Source organism: Culex quinquefasciatus, chromosome 3 (genome assembly GCF_015732765.1).
Source record: "Culex quinquefasciatus strain JHB chromosome 3, VPISU_Cqui_1.0_pri_paternal, whole genome shotgun sequence".
Lineage (NCBI taxonomy): Eukaryota > Metazoa > Arthropoda > Insecta > Diptera > Culicidae > Culex > Culex quinquefasciatus.
The window spans coordinates 80,650,591-80,672,337 of NC_051863.1; the positions used below are offsets into that span (position 1 = coordinate 80,650,591).

General features: G+C 35.6%; 1 protein-coding gene across 1 annotated transcript in view; it reads left to right on the forward strand.

The window, feature by feature from the left end:
* The window catches only part of LOC6042771 (irregular chiasm C-roughest protein), a 173,668-nt gene extending 156,145 nt beyond the window's left edge, over positions 1-17,523 (forward strand). The window contains 1 exon segment of the mRNA XM_038264116.1: positions 15,052-17,523. Coding sequence (XP_038120044.1) covers positions 15,052-16,503 — 1,452 coding nt within the window. The 3' untranslated portion in view covers positions 16,504-17,523.
* Positions 17,524-21,747: the final 4,224 nt, after the last annotated feature.

Genomic DNA, 21,747 nt, shown 5'->3' on the forward strand with positions numbered 1-21,747 from the left:
TTTTTCGAAAAGATCGGAAAATTTCACAAATGTTTCATATATTAACATTGTGAATCGGACCTATAGTTGCTGAGATATCGACATTAGAAAATAGTGGGTTGTTTGGGTGAGACTTAGAAAACATCAATTTTCATGTTTTTAACCTTTGCATGGCAATATCTCAGCAACTAAGGGTCGTATCAACAAAGTCCGAAGAAGCAAAATATAGAGAATTTTCTCAGCTTTTCAAAATATTTTTTCAATAGTGGGCAAACATGGGCACTATTTTTAAAAATGAAAACTGCGACTATTTTCAAAAAAGTTACCTAAAAAGGTTATAACTTGAAAATGGTGCACTTTTTCAAAAATTCACTAAAGTACTTTTGATTGCAAATTCGATTTTACATCGGAAAATAAAGTTGAAAAATTTTGCGACCAATATTTCGATTTTGAAAAATCTGTATTGATTCAAAAATCATAACTCGGTCAAAGATTTTGCCCATTCTGGAAATTTCTGAAAAGTTGGCATTTTATGTCCTCTAAAACATATCAAAAATGAAAAAATTAAAAATAGTGTTTTTGCAAATCAAGTTTTAGTGACAAAAAGTTAAATTAAAATCACCAAATTTTTTTTTATCGTGTATCAATTTTTTTCAGTGTAGTCCATATTCATACCTACAACTTTGCCGAAGACACCAAATCGATCAAAAAATTCCTTCAAAAGATACAGATTTTTGAATTTTCACATATCATTTTTGTATGGACAGCTGCCAAATTTGTATGGAAAATTATATGGACAAACTAATGATGCAAAATGGCTTCTTTGGGCATACCGAAGGCACCAAAAAAGTTTCAGCCGGATTAAAAAATACAAAAAAAATCGAATGACCGAAATCTCAGAGAATTGCTCTACTATTACACCCAGAAATTTGTAGATCATCAGTATGGGAAACCTACCTGACCGAAATGTCCATTCCACCCTTCATCGGTCTACTAGCCAAGCGTGTTAAGGCGCCAATTTTCTCTGATAGTGCTGGGTTTGAACCCCGAGTGTTTCAAAAAAGTGAAAAAAAAACACATTGAAAGTCCAATCAATGTAACCCGGTATACGGTATCAACAGCACCACCAAAATCGAGATAGATCTGAAAGCATGATTTCGAGCACGGATTTGTTTGAGGTGGAATGACCCATTGAGTGGATTCTTCTTGATCCAATCAGCAGTTCTTTTTTGTTATTTTGAAGTTCCAAATTAACCCGTTAGTGGACCCTCTAGTAGAGCCGACGCGCATTTTTCACATTTTTTCAATATTTTAAGAACTTTTTATAACTTTCATAACCCTTTGTACAAAACAATGAAATCTGAAGTCTTTTGAACAATTTTGACTATTTGTTTCATCAGTTATTTGTTTTTGAGCAGAAAAATAGCCATTTGAAAAAAAGTTTTTTTGCCTTGTTATGGACCCCATTTTCCTATAGTGGACCCGGGTCCATAATCCGATTGTGGACCCGGGTCCACTATAGGAAAACTATTATTTTTCTACCAAATTTAACCGATATTTGGTGTTTTGATGCATGGTGGAGGTCTTATGATAGATATAATGAATAAAAGATGGATTTTCCATTATAAACAAATATGTTTTGTTAACAAATTTGGCTTAAAACAACAAAAAACCCAAGAGACATTTAAACAAATTTATTTCCGAAAAAGATCAAAGAAAACGTTTCAAAAACAACTGTAAACATTAAAATCAGACTTTCCTTTTGACGGGTGCGACAACGGTTTGCTATGATACCGGTTTTTCTATGCGCACCATTTCTCGTCACGAAAAAAACCCGACACAGCTCGGTAGCTTGATCGGTGCACCGAAACCAAAGTTTGGTGTGACGGCGGTGTGGATCGGGTACACAAAACTGACTTGGTTTCTGCGCCTACCACACGGGAGAAGTTTAGAACTCTTGATGCCTAGCAAGCCAGCTGAAATCAACACTTCTTAATGGTGTGGTTGTCAAAGGCACTGCTTTAGTATTTTAAAGGTTCTTGGTTCGAATCTCGACAGTTATTATTTTATTTTTTTGAATGTATTTATTTATTCAGAATAATTCTTTAGGAATAGACATTCGTAGTGTCATGAAATATAAACTCTAACTTCTAGTGCATATAATCCTGAAATAGGCATTTTCTGCCTGCATAATACAGAACGTTTTCTCTATTCCACTACAAAAATCTATTCAATTTTTTAACCCTTTGACTAGAGCGTCGCAGGTTCGAAGAAGTTTTTTTTAATGTATGTAATCACTAATTTTGATAATAAAAATTGAAGAAAAAAAACCTCAAAAATATTTATGTCAGGATTGAACCAGGAACCTCGTGATTAAAAGACGGAGATCACAACCACCAGGCCACCCCGAAGATGTGAATGATGGCTAACAAACCTCAATCAAAACAATGTCGCCTCCGGTTTACTTGGATCAACCATTCTGTTGAGTTGCATCTTGGTATACAGTTGGGTGCACCGGTGGTGTACCAAGGTGCTTTCGGTACAGTTGCTATGGTGTGACAATAAACAGTTCGGTTTGGGTTCTAGAGTGACACGAAACCGCACCACGGCGCACCCGATCTTGGTGTTCAGTGAAGCCTGATTAAAATGATAAAAAAAGTAATTTTGATGCACATTTTTCCATATGAATTACATAAATAGTTAACAAAACAATAGATTTGTTTACATAAAACTACGCATGTTTATTTTCAAAAAATGTTTTGTTATTGATTTATTATTATAAAATATCATTTTAAACTTTGATTATGATGCTTCAGTTGAGAACAATTAACTATAGTTTTTTATTAATTATAAATTCTTACGGTTTCAGCATTTTTGATACTTTTAACATGAAAACAGCTATATTTATACTCAAAATTGAAAAATATGCAATTAGGTTGATTACAACAAGCATTTATTGTAGGGGAGAGTGGGGAGACTTGATCCCCTTTTTTTGTATCGCACATAACTCTGTCAATTTCTCACAAAACTATGAACTTTTTGCATGAATTGAAAGCTCAAACATTCAACTATGTTTGGCTGATAAGGGTATTACATCAGAATAACTCTTCGAATCGTGCCAAGCGTTTTAAAAAAATATTTTAAACCGGCATTTTTAAAATGTTGGGGGTAATTTGATCCCCTTTTCAACATTTTGAAGAAATCTGAAGCAAAATGTTTATTATTCATCCAAACTTTAAATTTTCTATAAGTTACAGCAATTTCACATTAAACATGTTCGTTTATGTTCAAAATATAACAAGTTTAGAATGCAAAATATTAAAAAACTTAAAATTTACTTTTTTAGACAAAAATTGGGCATGTTTACAAAAACTGGTAATTTTTGTTTACAAAACTTTTGAAAAATGGTTCAAACTGCAGTAAGTTATGTACAACTATACTAAAGGAAACTAGGTACGAAAATCCAGCCCAATTGTTTAATCTTGAGGCTGATTCCAGTGACTTTAAAAATGCAGGGATCATGTCTCCCTAAACGCACTTTTTTAAAATAATTGATTGTAAAAATAGTATGACGATAAATTTAACGTCAAATGCGTAAGGGTTTTGGAGTTGATATGTTTATCAATCAATTCACGTATAAAAAATATTTTTTTGAATAATGTTTGAGTGTTTTTTACACATTTAAAAACAAAAAAAAAGATCTCTTGGAAGTTTTTTGTAGCACTTTTTAGAAAAATGTGTGTAACCCAATCTAAACATTTTTTAATTTTTTTCTTTGTTTTCTACAATGAGTTTAACTCAATTTCGCACAACTTTCTAGAACAAAGCAAATTTTTTTACCCACATGCTGACGAGATACAGGCTTGGGATCAAGTGTCCCCGGGGACCAAGTCTCCCCACTCTCCCCTATGTTTAATAGAAACTTTTGCTTAAATACACAATTTTCTTCATTTTCGAAGGTGAAATTAACAGGGGTCCACTTTTGGAAAAGTTAGGATTTTCGTTGTCCTATATTGGACCCCCCTAATTTTTGCTTGAAAATGAGCAGTTCTTCGCTTTATTTTAGTATAGTAAATTAAACTTACATTATTTCGACTTACTGTAGTTAAATAACCAGTCGAAAAATGATTGGATGGCTAATTCAATCATTAATTAGAAATGCTGTTTTGTTGGGAAAATGCTAGTGGCCATGGCTGATTCCAGAAGTCGAACTCAAATCACTTATTTGGCAAAAAGGACAATTCAATGTCAGTCAACATTGTTTTAAATGATGCTAAACATGCCAAATAAAAGATTTGCAGACAAAACACGCTTGAAATTGGGATTTGATTTATTTTTTCATCAAAAATCCTTCAGAGGGTTCACTATAGGAAAGGGGTCCACTAATGGATAACGTACCCTATTTATTACATTTATTTTTAATTATTTTTTAGAACCAAAATAACGTCGTTGTAGTTGAGAATGTATGGTCTAAATTGCTCTTGGCAAAAGCTACTGCGTGCTCAAAACTTGGTTTCAGAAAAAAAGGGAAGTTTTCCATTACAAATCGATGCCTCTGTGCTCTCTTGAACTTAGCTTGCTAGGACTCCTATCTAGTTAGTATAAGAGAGCACAGAGGCATCGAAATGCCAAATTATAATTCAATCACTTGTGCCATTTTTTTTATTCACCCAAATGATCAAACCGCATAACATTGAAATTTGAGCTTTTAGATTACGTTAAAATTAACTGAAATTTATATTAACGAAAATGTGGTTGAAAATATAATTTTGTTTATGTTTCGCTGTTTTGTCCAATGATTTTTCGTTGTAAACCACACAGCACAATTTACTTTATATTGCGTTAAAGCCTTTCAAAATAGATGAAGAAAAGCTCCGGTGGGACTTTATAATACATCCTGTCTGCCTTTCGAGTGTAAGAATACGTCGGTAAAAGTTATGCTTCTTTGTTTTACGGCTTTTGTCTCGAGAAGTCTACCTCCTTACCAACGAGCGTTCAAAGCTTGGGCTACCATTAAAGTGTCCACACGTTCACTAATAAGCGGTTCTTTGTGCGATTTTATGAAAGGAGACGTCGTGAGTGTGAAAAGAAAAAAATGCTTACATTTCAAGACGGTACGCACGCAGCCATACGAATAACTGCTAATGACTTTAAAAAAAAAATGTTGCTTTGCAAATCTTTGACTCCGACTTTCTATTGAATCATTTATTTGAATTTTAATTCAATCTTCTTATAAGCAAAGCATAAAAATGTTTTGAACAAATTGCAATTTGTGGCAAAATGTGATCATTAAATCTTTGCTATAGCTGTTGACAGTGTTTATTTGTTGATGATTATGATGGAATGATAGCTTTAATTGGGTTTTAATATTAATCATACACAGTAGATGGACGGCACGTAACAGAGCAACGCTGGAACCAATTTTCAGGCCATTGCAATGCCGTTCCGTTGATCCTCCCGTTCCCAACTGGTAATTGAAATTTAATTACTGATGGTCTATAAAATGCGCAAGCCTGTTTGCGGCAAATACACTACTTTTTCGGCTTGACATTATTGCCACAATTTTGGCCGACGAATCTAATTAAATGATAAAATCTATTGAAATGTACACAAAACTTGGCCGGGCGTAAATACCACGCCGGCACTTTTCCACTTCCGCGCTTTTTTGTGGTCCCCGAAAGTGCCAAACTTCAAAGCGCTTTCCGAAGTGGAATCATTTCCTTTCGTCGCCGGCCGCCACCGTCGCTGCTTGGGTGCTGGTCAAGAGACAACGGCGGGAAAGTATTTTCTTCGACGGGTCTTCCACGAATGATGCCATCGTCCCATTTCAAGGGGGAGAATATCCCTTTTTCTGCAACCAACCACTCGCCCACAGTTGGCTCGTCACAGTTTGTGTGGCTTTGATGATAATTTTCAATTATTTACCCGGTTGACGATGGTGGAGCAATTAAGAGGAAATTGGCTGAAAACGCGATAATTTGCTGGCGAAAGAGCTAAGAAAAATACAAGTCGAAAGCGATTCGTTGAAGTGTCGCCTGAACTGGGCGCTTTAAGTTAGCCCTAAATCCGGATGATTGTGGGTTCAATTTAGGCCGAAGTAAAGATTTTTTCCTTTATAATATTGTTTGATCAAGATTGATAATGTTTCATTTAATTCAAAATAGAAAAAAAAACAAACGATAGGATATGTTAACATTTTTTGAAACTAATTTTTAGTTAATTTTTGAAATATATTCTTAAACTGTTATGGTTTTACTCAAGATATACGTTTTTAAAACATGTACTTGGGAAGGCCACACAATGTCGATGTACAATTTTTACAACAAGTTTTTATTTTTAAATACAGTCCAGACTCGATTATCCGAAGGTTTTTCTCTTTCTTGTTTTAAACATCAAATTCAAGTTCTGAGACCACATTTTAGTCAAATTTAAGTAGTTGATTGCCTATTAAATAATAAAATGCATTTTCCAATATTTCGTCACTGCCATACTGGCCACCATCGTGGATTTGAAATTTGGTGGATTTGAAGACATTTGGTAGTATCATTGCCGAGAGCTATTTGAATTTATCAGTTTCAAAAAACGGGTGCCACGATATCTTAACACTACCTTGACCAAATCGGCTAAAATTTTTGAAGAAGACTCGTTAAACCGGTCCTGTGTGCATGACGAAGGCCAATTTAAAAAAAAAAACATATTTTAAGAAAAGATAAAAATATTTTTGTGTTTTTCATATAAAAATTCGTCAGTTTATGATTTTCGTATTTTTAAAAAAGCAAAATTTCAAAATCGGACTTCGTCATGCACACAAAATATGTCTTGAGAGTCTTTACCCCAATTTTTAGCTTATTCGAGATGTCGTGGCACCCGTAAATCAACTCGGTGTTTCGAGAAAACGCTCAGGAAGTTAAACAGTCCGCTTTGCGCACAGCAAAATGTTGAGCTTAAAATCGTCTCTAAATCAGTTTAATCATGTAATATCTTCATGAAACTATCAGGACTGATTAAAAATCATCTTTTAAAAAAAGAGTGGATTCAATAAATTTTCTGTAATATATGGCAATATCTCAGCAACTACAGGTCGTATCAACAAAGTTCAAAAAAGCAAAATATAGAGCTTTTCAAAAATATTTTTTTCAAAAGTGGGCAAACATGTACACCAATTAAAAAAAAATGAAAAAGTGCGACTATTTTCAAAAAAGATACCAAATACTGGCCTTAACTTGAAAACGGTGCACTTTATCAAAATTTCACTGAAGTACTTTTTGATTGCAAATTTGATTTTACATCGAAAAATGAAGTTGAAAAATTTTTGCGACCGATATTTCGATTTTTTTTAAATTAGTATTGATTCAAAAATTCATAACTCAGTCAAAGTTTTTTTTTGCACAACCTGGAAATTTTTGAATAGTTGGCATTTGATGTCCTCTAAAACATATCAACAAATAAAAAAAAATAAAAATAGTGTTTTTTTTGCAAATCCAGTTTTAGTGACGAAAAATTTGATAAAAAATCACCAAAAAAGATTTTACCGTGTATCATTTTTTTTTCAGTGTAGTCCATATCCATACCTACAACTTTGCCGAAGATACCAAATCGATCAAAAAATTCCTTCAAAAGATACAGATTTTTGAATTTTCATACATCATTTTTGTATGGACAGCTGCCAAATTTATATGGAAAATTATATGGACAAACTAATGATGCAAAATGGCTTCTTTGGGCATACCGAAGGCACCAAAAAAGTTTCAGTCGGATTAGAAAATACAAAAAATAATCGAATGACCGAAATCTGAGAGAACTGCTCAATAGAGCAATTCTCTACCAAAACCGGAAATGGATTTTATTTGTATTTTTTGATTTGGCTCAAACTTTGTGGGGGCCTTCCATGTGACCAAATAAGCTATTTTGCGTCCTTGGTTCACCCATACAAGTCTCCATACAATTTTGGCTGCTGTCGATACAATAATTGTATGTAAATATTCAAACAACTGTAACTTTTCAGTGAATTTTCTGATCAATTTGGTGTCTTCGGCAAAGTTGTAGGTATTGTTAAGGACTTTTGAGAAAAAATAGCTACACGGAAAAAAATTGCAGATTTTTTTATCAACTTTTTTTTACTAAAACTCAATTTCCCAAAATGCGTATTTTTTGATTTTCGAGATTTTTTTATATGTTTTAGGGGACAAAAATCCGCAACTTTTGAGCCATAGAGAAACATGGTCAAAAAATCTGCCGCCGAGTTATGAATTTTTGAAAAAATAGTGATTTTTAGAAAAAAATCGAAGTTTCATGCAAAAACAAATTTGACATTATTTTTCAATGCAAAATTGAATTTTCAATCGAAAAGAACTCTACACATTTTTTGATAAAGGGCTCCGTTTTCAAGATTTAGCCACCGAAAGTTTGATTTTAGCGAAATATTTGTAGTTTTTCGATTTTTAAAAATAGTGACCATGAGTGACCATTTCTAATGTTTTTTTAAAGTTCAGAAAATTTGCTATAAAATTGTCTAAGAGACATTGAGATAGTTGCTGAGATAGAGCCGCTTTAAGAAAAAGAAACACGAAAATTGAAGTTTTCTAAATCTCACCAAAACAACCCACCATTTTCTAATGCCGATATCTCAGCAGCTAAGGCCGATGCAAATATTTAAAAAAGTTTTTGTCCCTCGGCCATGGCCGAGGTCAAGGGGGGGGGCAAAAAAATAAAAAAAAATAAAAATTTAAATAACAAGCCATAGTCTTCACATTTAAATGAAAAAAAAGTGTTTTAAAATGCATTTTACACTAGTTCAGTTGTTTTGCAATCGTTAGTTTTCAAAAAATCTAAGATCTGACAAAAACAAAAATTGTATTGAAAAAAAAGATTTTGCATCGAAAATTTTCAAAAAATCTTAAGATGTTTTAATAAACCCAAACATGCTAAAAATGATTTTAAACGCAGGAGAATGTATTTTAATTTGATTTCAGTTGGTTGCACTTGAATTTTCATTGAAATTTTGAAGTTTATTGTAAAAATATTTTTTTTGCCCCCTGATTTTTCGGGCCAATTTTGGGGTGGGGGGTGACAAAAACTTTTAAAAATGTTTGTACCAGCCTAATGGTCCGATTTTCAAAGTTAATGCATGAAACATTCGTAAAATTTCCCGATCTCTTCGAAAAAATTATTTAGATGTAATTTAATTAAATCAAGACTAGCATTTTAAATGGTAATATTCAATGTTTGGCCCTTTTAAAATGTTAGAAAAAATAAAAATGGTCGAAATCAGCCGATTTCATAGAGAGTTGCTCAATAACGAAATTTTGGTAACCAAAAATGATTTCCGAGCAACATCGCGTTTTAGTCAAGTTTTGAGGGCGCTTTATCTTTTGAGAGGAGCTAGATACACAGAAAAAAAATCATGGTAATATTACATCTGGGAAGGGGTACATCTTTTATGTCAGAAAAAAGGTTTAATTTAACCTCTTGAAATGTGTAACTTTACAACTTTTCTGGTGTAATGCAACTTTTTCAGTCTAAATTGAGGTAAAATTACATCATAAAAGAGGTAATGTTCAACCTGTCAAAATAACAGCTTCCAAACTTACATTATTTTTTACTGTGTAGCACAATACTTTCATGGGGAAAGTTTTAGGGAACTTTCTATTTTTTAACACTATTGTTTTGGTTGAAAAATTAAGTGAAAATCGAAGCGTGAAAGGAGGAGTTTTTTCATACTTATTACCATACAAAATTGAAATGCAATGCGCAAAGTGTGGACGTAACTTATCGCAACGCAACGCAATCGAGACCAAAAAAGGCATAAAAAAAACTTAGTTTTGGTTTGATTTGATCATTTTTTTTATTTTTCCATATAACGACGGGCCAGTCAATTCATAAGTTATCGCTAAAATTTTAGCGTTAACGCAGTTTTAGTGAAAATAGTTATTTTTTACCGATTTGATTGTTTTTTCCGTCCTTCGTGCGGCGTGCCAAAAAATCCAGTTTAAAAAAAATCTTGGAATCCTGCTAATGAACACCTCCCATTTTTGAGTACCGTCATCTGGGGCAAATCGGGACACATGGGGAACAAAGAGCAAATTATGCCATTGGAACCGAGTTGGAATTATTTACACAATTTTTACTCTGTTTTTCTTAAAATTTGTTCAAATTAACCTGCTTGAAAATTTGCCGACAACACTTTTATTCAAAATAAATTGTATGTACTCGAAAAAGAATTGTCTGAAGAATTAAAAAAATCTTATTATTGCGATTTGATCAACCAATAAATGTTCTGATCGATCTGTGATTCTTAAAAATAAAAACTATGTTGACAATGGATGTTTGAATCCTTGAAGCATGTAGAAATATGCATTTACCCAAAAAACAAAATAACCATTCTAGCTCGCAGAGCATTTGCTTTTGATTCTCTCCCCGTATTCAATGGCAATTCCGTTAACGATGAAGAAAAAATAAATCGTTTGGTGAACGTCATGACTGTGTCATCGTGTATACACTAAATGATCACCGGGAAAATGCAAACACTTAGCTGAGCATATATTTTCCCAACACTACAGTGATGGGCTTAGTTCAAAAAAGTACCAATTCACATGAGTACAAGAAACGAATGAGATGGGGGAAAATGTTCCTTTCCTTTTGACAACATTGCTCCTCGGCCACCAGAGCAGCACGGCACGACACGGCACTCCTAAGTACATTTTCATCATCTTCGCCGGGATGTATCCGGAGAAATCGCTATTTAACTAGCACCGGGACGACACATCTCGTCGAACCCGAGACCTTCTGCTGCTCACCTTGATTTCGGTCCCACAGAGTGTCAGGCTCTGGACTGGTTTTGGTTGTCGTCGTCGTCGTCGCCACCGCTGAGGGACATCAGGGCAGTGCTTTCGAAAATTTGCTCAGCGGAAATTGATTTCGATATTATAGATAGACTAGACAATTCAATTTCGTTGGAACACCCAGAGGATAGGAAAACAGATTTCTTCGGGGAAATGGTATGTATCGTGGAAGAAAAATACAGTTTAATAGTATCGTTTACGGTGCATGGTTGATATCACCTGCGCCAGAATCCAGCAGGGGGGACATCTCTCTTGAAAGCATTCCATTCTGAACGGACGACAAGAAGGAGCAGGATTGCTGGAAAAAAAGCTCCAAATACTGAGCATGTGAGAGTGTACAAAATACACATACATCGTATACCTTTGACCAGAGGGTGGTCCAGCCCCGGCACGGCAGTCAGCATCTTTGCCGGGTTATGGTGCCATACACAAAATGGAATGTCCCAAAATAAGAGTACCCTTTGTGCTGGTGCTCTCCGTTGGGATCAGCAGGGAAACATTGAAAGAGGAAATCAAGCGAATTTATCGTTCATAAGCCGGGAGTCAGATTTATGATGAGTTTCTTTTGTTCTGACTTTGAGCATGACGTTAATGGAGCAACTCAGCTTTGATTCTGCAAATACTCCTACTGAAACAGAATGTTCACCAAAATCTCCAGAGTGGCTTCAACATCAAAGGTTAATTGGCCTTCGTAAAATGAGAGAACATTTGCACTCAATCAGTGTCCCTTAAGGCGGATTTGATTCATTGTGAACTCAATGGTATTATTCTCAAATCAGAATACCTCATAATTTGTTCTAGTAATTTTCGAGTAACTGCTTCATGAAAATAGCTTCAATGCATGCAGTTCATCTCATCTAATTTGATGCGCATACACACCGATGAAACTTTTCCTTGCCAGCTTCATGTCCAACGTACCTACGTAGCTAATTTGTATTCAAAATGAGTAAATTTTCACACCTGTCGAAAAACTTTCAGTGCACCGAGATAGGAAAAATAATGTACTAAGCGCGCACAGCGTACAAAACACGCAGCCTGCCTGCATGTAGGAGGTATGTGCATAAGGTCACCAAACTGGTATCAGAGAACCAAGCCAAACAAACTGGCACCCAACATGCCGGCGGAACTCGTGAAACTTTTCATTTCGTTTATACGACGGATTTGGATTGCCATAAAATGGCGTGCCTTTGCTTACATTATGAGCACCAACGCCGGAAGGATTCTTATCAGCGCACACGTACACATGCCTCGTTCAAAACTTGTCAATCCCTCGGAAGGAAAACAAACCGGTACAACCTTCCAGGAAGGCACCAGAACCACTTTATGACAACACGTCGGTTTTCATGCGTGAATGTTACAAATGCGATCCTGATCCTTCTCAATCAATAAAAAAGTTTACCTCACTAAAAGGTTTCAAAAAGCAATACCTGGAAACAACAGGCCCGGGTTGTTACATACAATCCGTTTCGTACTGAAGATAATCGTTAAAAACTCAATATTCGTTTTGAATCTGAATTTAACGTATGTTCACATGCATCAAGATAGCATGACAGTGACAATTTAGTGAGGATGAGGTGCACAATATTAGGATTTTCCATGAGAAGAATAATGTTAATATTCTCTTAAAGACGTTTAAAATTTGTTCACTTTTAAAAATCTACTTTTCGTCTTACTAACCTGAGTGCAAAAAATCAAAAAAAAATCATACACTCAAACCCTGATGGTTTGACACCAACTGTTGTCAAAAGAACGGGGTCACTTTTTAGTTTGACACCCCTTTTACACGGAGTTCACTCACACTATCAAAAGTTTGTTTGGATAGTGTGCGTGAGCGCCGTGTGAAAAGTGACAGTTTGTCACTTTTTAGTTTGACTTTGACCAACCAACGGGGTACAAACTAAACAAGTGCAAACGAAAAAGTGACCAACCACCGGGGGTTGAGTGTATTACATTAATATTCTTATTATTTCATATAAAGGCACTAAAAAGATTATTTTCAATCACTCCTAAAAAATCCATTAGAATATTTCATGATTAAACTGAGCTAGAGACGATTTAAGATCAAAATGTTGCCATGCGCAAAGCGAACTGTCAAACTTTGCGAGCGTTTTTCTTTTAACAACGAGTTGATTTACGGGTGCCACGATACCTCGAGATTGGATGGACCATATTGACTGAAAGCAGAAGAGGAGACTCTCGAGACATATTCCGTTTGAATGATGAAGCCCTACTTTAAAATTTAGCTTTTTTTAATAAATACAAAAAAATACGCTTTTCAATTAAAAAAAAACGCTTAATATTTTTTTTAAATAAACTTGTTGAAAATTGGGCACACGGAACCATTTTAACAAGTCTCCACCAAAATTATTGTGCCGATTTGGTCAAAGCAGTGTCGAGATATGGTGGCACCCGTTATAAGAACCTTATAATTTCGAATATCTCCTCGAATACACCTCGGCAATGATACATGCAGCCATCTAGCCTTTGCAGCTTAAAATAGTCAACTATTTATATTTTTGACAGTTAAAATATATGTTTAGTAATTATTCAAGAACATTGATTGTGAGACTCATAGTGAGTATCATAGTTCATTAAACAAGTATAAAAATCATCTTCACATTATGATAAAATCTGTGACTATTACTATTAGTCTTGCATGAAAATCGATAACACAATTCTTCCGTGTTTCTAACTATGGGTCAATGGCAAGCATGAAAATTAAAAAAGACTCTAAAATTATATGGTCTTGTTTTTTTGCCATGTTAGAGGGGTCAGAAGAGTTAACTTTGATCAATAAACTGGAGAATGTGACAATTTTCACCGTAGGCTTGAAAAACATTAGCTTCGTAAATTAATTGATCCCTCTACAATTTCGGTCAGCGTTTTATTTTTGAATAAATTCCCATTATTTTGCATAGGGCACGTTTATATGTCAACTCAGTCAACTAATGTTGGTTTCAAGAATAAATTTTGCTTCCTGATCAAGGATCCAGAGACCGTTTTCGATATCTGGAAAGTACTTTACCCTTAATCAGAAATAATGTCTCCGATTTAATTGTGTACCACAATTAAAAAATTAATAAAAATATAAGTTTTACATCTCTTTTACTAAACATCTAAAAAGCTTATAATATGATTTTTTGTAAATTTTTCTGTACATTATGTTTCTCGAATTACTCAGTTGGGTAACAATTGAATCATAAAAAAATATTTATTTTTGTCATTTTAACCTTCTATGTTTGTTTCTAGAGTATAACATTAATTTGTAGCGAAGACAATTACCAAAATTATTTTCAGAAAAGTTTTCAGCAATTTACTTCTTACTTACTTTACTTCATTATTCCCAATTTTAGGATCTTAGAATTTTTTTCAAAGTTTCAACTTAAGAAGCAAATCAAATGTGTTTATTTTTTATTCAAAGTTCAGTACGCTGATTTAGGTTTAAAAAAAAACCTTAGAATGTTGAATTAAAAACAGCCAACAAAAATGTTAACGGAAATATTCCCTATTCCAGCAATACTTGCTGCTAAATAAACATTCAAGGAGCCAACATCTGAATCGTAAACATAATATTTTTTTCTATTTTTTTTCCTTATCGAATGTTTTTGGAAAATACTTTTAATTTTCATTTTTAACTACACTGATTTACTGCAAATGACAGAAATTTCTAAGCTATGTTGTATCTTTTTGATAATTTTCTTTATTTTAGTACGCCTTTCAATCGGGCATAAAGAGAAACTCCAGGCGTCCAAACCAATTGAATTTCTGGATCTGCTAATCGTAGCCTGTCCTGTGAATATAACTAATCACGCTACAGTTTTTGAACAGTCCAATATTTATTTAGTGGTTTGGTTTGCATTCCCATTGGTTTATGCTCAATTTATCAAGAAGCCCAACATGATGTTTTGCCGTGTAATTCATAATAGTGAGGGTTTATATAGGCTCGAGCAAACTTTTGAGCCCAAGCCATACAATCATAGTTCCGTCAATGAACATCAAAGTATTCAGTGGTTTTGGGGTGTGTGTAAGTCAAATCATTAAAACTAATAATAGTTTGTATATTGACTATGAAGCACAACTTTTTCAACTAACATTCTGGTTGCACTTTACGTCTAGTCCCATACACTTGTTGTTTGTTTTGTTAAGTATTTATGTGTTACTTTAGTTCGAAACTTTTGTTTTCTTTTTCTTTCTTGTTTCGGTCCATCTCAAACCTGTAAAAAATGTGCAGTCAACAACAGCGCCCAACACATCCTTCACCACACAAACCAATCAACTGCTCTTGCGAGAATCTGTAAATAGTAGCAGTAACGCCGACCTGGTCTTGGGTGCGCTACGCCATCAACGTGATCTGTTCAGTGGCCCGTTGGGCATTCCCGATGTCACAACGCGTGTCGGTTCTGTGATCCACGCGTTCGAAACGATGGCCCGCCAGAGGCAAGCCCTAGAACGAAGTGGCAGCGGTGGCGAAAAACCGTACGACTCGACAGTCGGTCCACGGTTCCGCTCCCACAGGGCCAATGTAAAAAGAGTAAATGATAATCGCCATAAAATCATATTACCCTCTCCCAAGATATCCCCCTCCTCGTCGGCGGCAACCGACACCGTTCCGACCTTTGTACAGCAATCCTATCCAAATCCGAACCCGAGTTTCCTCAGCAGCATCATCAACGGCAGCGTCAAACACAATAATAGCACTAACAGTAATAATCTACATATTAATAACAATAATTTAGGACAGTATTTTCTTCATTCAAATAATCATAATAATCATAACCAGACGATACCAAGAACGACTTTCCAGTCGAACGCCGGCCCCGAAATCCATTATAATCTGGCTAACGATAATGAATCAAGCAATTTCGATTCGCTGAATCTGGACGATGATTACCGTAAAAGCTCTTTTGGCAAACAATCAAAACTCCAGCCAAGCGGTGCTGGCGCTGCTCCTGCTGGCGGTGGTACGCTCAGTCGTAATCAACATTTAAATGACGCTACTAGTAGTGCACAAGCCACGACTAACTTCCACGCCGCAAGAGATACCGAAGGCACCGTCATCAGCCACAGCAGAAACAATCCAAACGTATTTTTCAACGCGACGCCACCACCACCACCACGTGGTAGCGTCGCGACGCCATCCTTGCAGCAAGTTCCAGAAAAGGACACACCGGCGTCGCCACAGACGTCGACAACGATGCGCTATTACAACAATCATCTTGAGAATGACGGTGACAACAACAATAACCCTAACTACAACCCCGGCAATGACAAATTCCTTCGTGGTTCCACCGTCAGTCAATCATTCATCAAGAACGTAAAGAACATGCGAAGAAAGTCCTCGTCGTACGATCTGCAGAGTGCCAGTGGTGCCGCCGGTCTCGGAACGGGACGGGGTGGAACCACAAATTCTTCACCACCCACCACCACCTCGTCATCATCGAACGGCTTCAAGCAGCGGACTGGAGCGTTAATGACGACCGCTGCTAGACACCTGTACCGGCGGAAGGCGAAAGGTCCCGGCTCTGATAATGACACTGATGAATTAACCACCCCGCGGCCACAAGATTCCGCACACGTGGTGGAAGGCGTCGACGGCCGCCGCACCTCATCTTCCTTCACCAACACCACGACCGGCAGGCGGAAAACATTCCAACCCCGAACGTTAGATAGGGCGGAAATTTGATGATTAAGTAAAAAACGCAGCCATTAGTCTAGAAATTGCGGTCATAAGAAATTTCCTCTAAGAACCCTACTTGAGGGAGGTTACACTGTAATTGCACTCTTGTTTCTCTCTTTCAATTGCAATTTGTACAAACGATTTAACAATGCTCGAGCTATACAACTCTAAGATGGTAGGTAATTTACTTTTAAGTGAACGAAACCCAAGTGTCATAAAGCGAACCGAGAAAAAAATCGGAAGAAAAGGACAATGAACAAAGAAAATGGAAGAGTACTTCTTTTAACCCACAGCATATAGCCAAATTGTAGATTCTAAGCATTTATTAAACCCCCGCCCAGGCCCTGGTCAATCGCGTGGAGACCCAAGGGTGGGCAGAATGTACAGAAATGAAAAATGAAAATCGTTACGTTGGATATAAAAATTGATTCACGCTAGACTCCGTTATTACGTTACCCGTTCCAGTTGAATTTATTGGCCAATTTTTGAGAGAGAATGAAAGCAAAAGTTGAAAAATTTACTATCTTCCCCTTACTCACTAAACTGCAGGACTGCAGCGGAAGAGCGCGGAAGCGGAAACGGCACAAAATCAAACATGAAAGTACTTCCAAGCTGTCATCAAAAAGACTTTATTACATATACAACACTCTCTCGACTGAGAGGAATCCGTTTTTTTATGTTTCACTGTATCTGCAAACGGAAAAATGCAGAAGTAAACTCTTTAAACAAAGTACACTGTTGTAGAAAGCATTTACAGAAATGACGTATTTTAAACAAACGCATTCGATTGATAAAATGATTGAGCATGCCAATATTCACCGAAAGGAATATAATTTTATAACACTGTTGAACTTATTACTAAATGTATGTACCATGAGAATGTAATCTTGTCAGAATCAACATTAACCATAAGCCACACATCACAGCATGAGTTGAATATTTAAAAACGAAAATGTGACAAACTGCAAATCAGACATTGAACTAACAAGCAAAATGCAGAAATAAAGTAAATGATTCGAAAATCGCTCCGATGTAATTTTTGTTTGCGTTTGAGAAAGTTTGCCGACATTTAATGACCTGTGGTAGAAGAAGGTAGGTACTATATAATTACCTAGCATTATTGAATGAACAAAAATACAACGAGCTAATAATGGATGTGTGACTCTAAGAGCTTATTTAGAGGTTTTTTGACAAGGTCCAACAAACAAAGCTTATATAATTTGCTTTTTGGGTGATTTTTCAACCACCTTGAATCAAGGGTATTCAAAAACACCCAATAAGCAAAAATAAAAATTGTGTTTATTGGACCTTTTTTAAAAAATATATATAAAAAAGATGATCCCCTCATATCACTCCTCTAGGCCGAATAAATTACGTTTCTTAGAAATACGCCAAGTACCACACCACTCGAAATTGACTTTCTCTGATCAAGCTCAAATTTGGTGGAGCTATTGATACTATCAAAACATGTAAGCATCCCGATTTTGAACCAAATTGGACCACCCCTTCTTTTCTGGCACCGCCTCAAAGTTTTGCGATGTTTGGCAATTTTCCAAAAATTTTCTTTTTTCAAATGGCAATAACTTTAAATTGAATTGCGTCATCAGCTGTTTAATGGAATCAATATTTGATGTATTTTGTGCAATTTAAAACTTTAGATGCATTTCCTTAAACTTTTCCAGGCCTGGATGGGACCCAAAGTTGCCAAATCTAGCCTATAATTTTCGTATGGTCATAAGAATCATTTTCTCATCATTGGTGTTGTTTTTTTTCGGAAAATAAGCGAAAATCGCAAAACTTTGGGGCGGTGCCAAAAATGAAGGGTTGTTCCAATTTGGTACAACATCGGGATTCTTACATGTTTTGCATCAATAGCTCGACCAAATTTGAGCTTGATCAGAAAAAGACGATTTCTAATAGGTACATATCTCGTGTGAGTTTTCAAAAAGCCGTAAGAGCCACTGTGACCATTGACACTCATTTTCGTTTTTCTCGAAAATGAAACAAAATTTCATTTATTTCAAGTATGGGGCACTTGAAGGACGTGTAGATGAACAATCTCGAGCATTTTTGATATTGGTTTTTCGTAAGTAGGTCGAATACCGATGCAAAAAGGACTTTATTTACCAATGGCTCTTACGGCTTTTTGAAAACTAATCCGAGATATGTACTTTTTGTGTACTGTTGGGGCGAAATGACTCATATATAAGGCTACCAACTGTACGGATTTTCGAACCTCTTCGCTTCCACCGGAGGTCGCGTACGTGTACTTTGTACACAGTTTGTAAGGGCACTTATAAGAAAGGCGAAAACACGCGACTTCCCGAAGGTTATAGGTCCTATAAACTGTTGTGTTTCACATGTTACAGGACCTTTTCAATAAAAAAAAACTCTGGAAAAGTGTTCGTGAAAACACTTAGAACGATATTATTCGTAAAAGCAAACTTGACATTTCGTAAACTTTTGAACGTTTAACAAAAAAATGAAGAACATAATGATTTGATTCTAATTACGGTTTATTTTATGAATACTTTTATACGTGCAAGTTATAAGCACTCTGATAGCATTTTGCGAAATTTGTTAGCTGTAAAAACGACAAACTTTTATATTTTTAATTCTCAAATTTATTAAAAAATTAATTTATCTAAATAATTCATTGACAGTTTTTGTTTTACTATAGTGTCAAATCGGCAAAGTGTACGGATTTTTGCTCAGCAAGAGTTGGTAGCCTTACATTATTTTATCTTTTCAACTTAGATTTGAGACAGCATAGCTATGAAAGGGTCATTAGTATAATTTCGATCTTGCTCTGGAACGTTAACATTAACCTTAACATGTTAACATTTAGTTGAGAATGAAACTGCTACTGAATCCACTTTGTAAATGCCGGCCACGATACTCTTCAAGGGTGTTCCCCTCAGGACCTGGGAAAGATTTACTTTTTTACTTTTACTGATTGTATATTAAAGTATTACCGGAATAAAATTTGAGTACCGTAAACTGGGGTCAATCGGGACACATGGGGCGAATTGGGACAGCATTTTTAACCATGTTGGAGCACAATATTTTGATTTTTCTGGTTGGTTTCGGTTAGAACAGACTCAGGCCAACAAAATGTGTACATCCATTTCCAAATTTAAAAGCTTCAAGTGCTCTAAAAACTGCTGTCCCTATTCAGACTGTAGTCCCGATTCACCCCAGATTACGGTATTGCAAATTGCATAAGTTGTAAAATATTACCAAAAATCTGAATAGTTTAGACATTTTGGAAAAAAAATAAATTATTTTGTCCGATTCACTTTATCGACTTTATCGATTAAATCAGAATGTAGAAATGAAATCACAGAATATTTTCTCCAAAAATAACATCAGCATTAGTTCTATTCTTGCATAAATAAACGCAATTTTAAAATTAAAATCAATTTTTCCAGCTTACCTAGATTTAAGTTTGCATGCCAATTAATTTTAACATAGAGACCACCAAGACCTATGGTTTTCAAGGGCATTTTCTCGTTTTCAGTTTTAATTTTTTATCAAATAATTTATGAAATGTGAAATAACTTATAAAATCACACGATTCTTAAAAAAAAAAATTTTCATCAAAATTTTGAAAAAAAAGCAAAAGAGCCGTTCAAAAGAGCGGCTCTTTTTAATGAGCGAACGAAAATGAGCGGCTCCTAAAAAGAGCGGTTTTGCCCACCTCTACATTGAAGTGTTACTCAGGGACGCGCTAGCATTATATGTGTTGGTGAGAACTGCAGATCGCTGACATGTTTACACACGGGCAAAAATGATCTACGGACTTGCTTTTAAATGCAATGGATATTGTGGTTTTTGAAATAAATCGAAATAACAGCGCGAGTATTTTTCATCTCGCGAAGCAATTTTCTGTTGTTTCTTTTCTGAGTGTACCTCAAATGTCACACGCGAAACCAAAACAAAATTTCGCCGCGGCACCAAACTGAAATGTCGCCAGTTGAGCTGCGACAAGACTCGCGCCGCGTCTTACACGGAGCATGGAATCGATCACGAAAATCTACCGGAAATCGTTCTGTGAGCGTGGATTCGATCATCCGGATAGACCATTTCATGATGTCTAGCTTGGAGAGTACAATTACGGCGCTTTTGATTTTCAAATTGGTGGCTGGGCCTTCCCATTTTGACGCTATAGAGCTTATTCAATCGACACCCGCAACATCCCGCATCGGCAAAACTCTCCCGGTGAGAGGACACAACGGACCGGATTGAGGTCCCTCGACAATGAGGCCACTTATTTTTGTTTTATTCAGACGGTAATCGATCCGTAATCAGCAACTTAACCAAGACTTTTTTTTTGCGTCTTTTCCTGGAGCTGGAAACTGACTGAACTTCATAAATTACCCCAAATGAAACAGTTCTAGTGGTAGTAGTACTGAAAACCAAGATTTGAAACAATAATTTAATCTAAAGCATTCCATTTCCTTGGCAGACCAGAAAAGACCAGCCACGTTTTTCTCATCATCCAAAGCCGTCAAAACAAAAAAAGCAAACACACTGATTCAAAATCACTTAATCATGCTTGACAGATATTTCGCGACAGAAAATATTCGCGAGAGTTAAACTTGCTCAATTCGGTTTAGTGCCGCGGCGACAATACTGATCAGAGGGATCGTCCATGAAATATTTCACAACATTTAAGGCCCCAATCACCCTTGCAACTCACTTGGGGCCTTAAATATTGTGAAATATCTTATGGACAAAGGGGTCAGCATCCATTGCATTTAAACGCATTTCGGAGGTGTTGTGCAGCCGCAAAGTAACCAAAAGTACCGTGCGCCTCCATTTATACAGTTAAAAAACTGAAAAATGACAAAAATTCGAAAATCCCTCGGTTAAATATTTTCTAGGTCACAGATATCGAAAAGGGACCACCTTGGCTACCTTTCCACGAAAAAACTATTAAGGTATATTCAATTTCAATAAGAATTGCCTTCCGCCATGGCGTGCGATAGTTTTATAAACAAAACTACCTTTAACAAATTTCAGGCAAAATTCTGACTTTTTAACAATTTTACCTTAAATTTATAAGTATTTTGTAAAAAGGCTTAGTTAACTAAATATAAACATAGATTTATTTTTTTAACTATATCAACTACTTTAGTGATTACATTTAACGTACAAATAAAGTTTAAACATCTTAAATATGATTTTAACAAGAAAAACTATGACTATCAAAGTCATCCCGGAATTTAAACTAATAATTTTTGACGT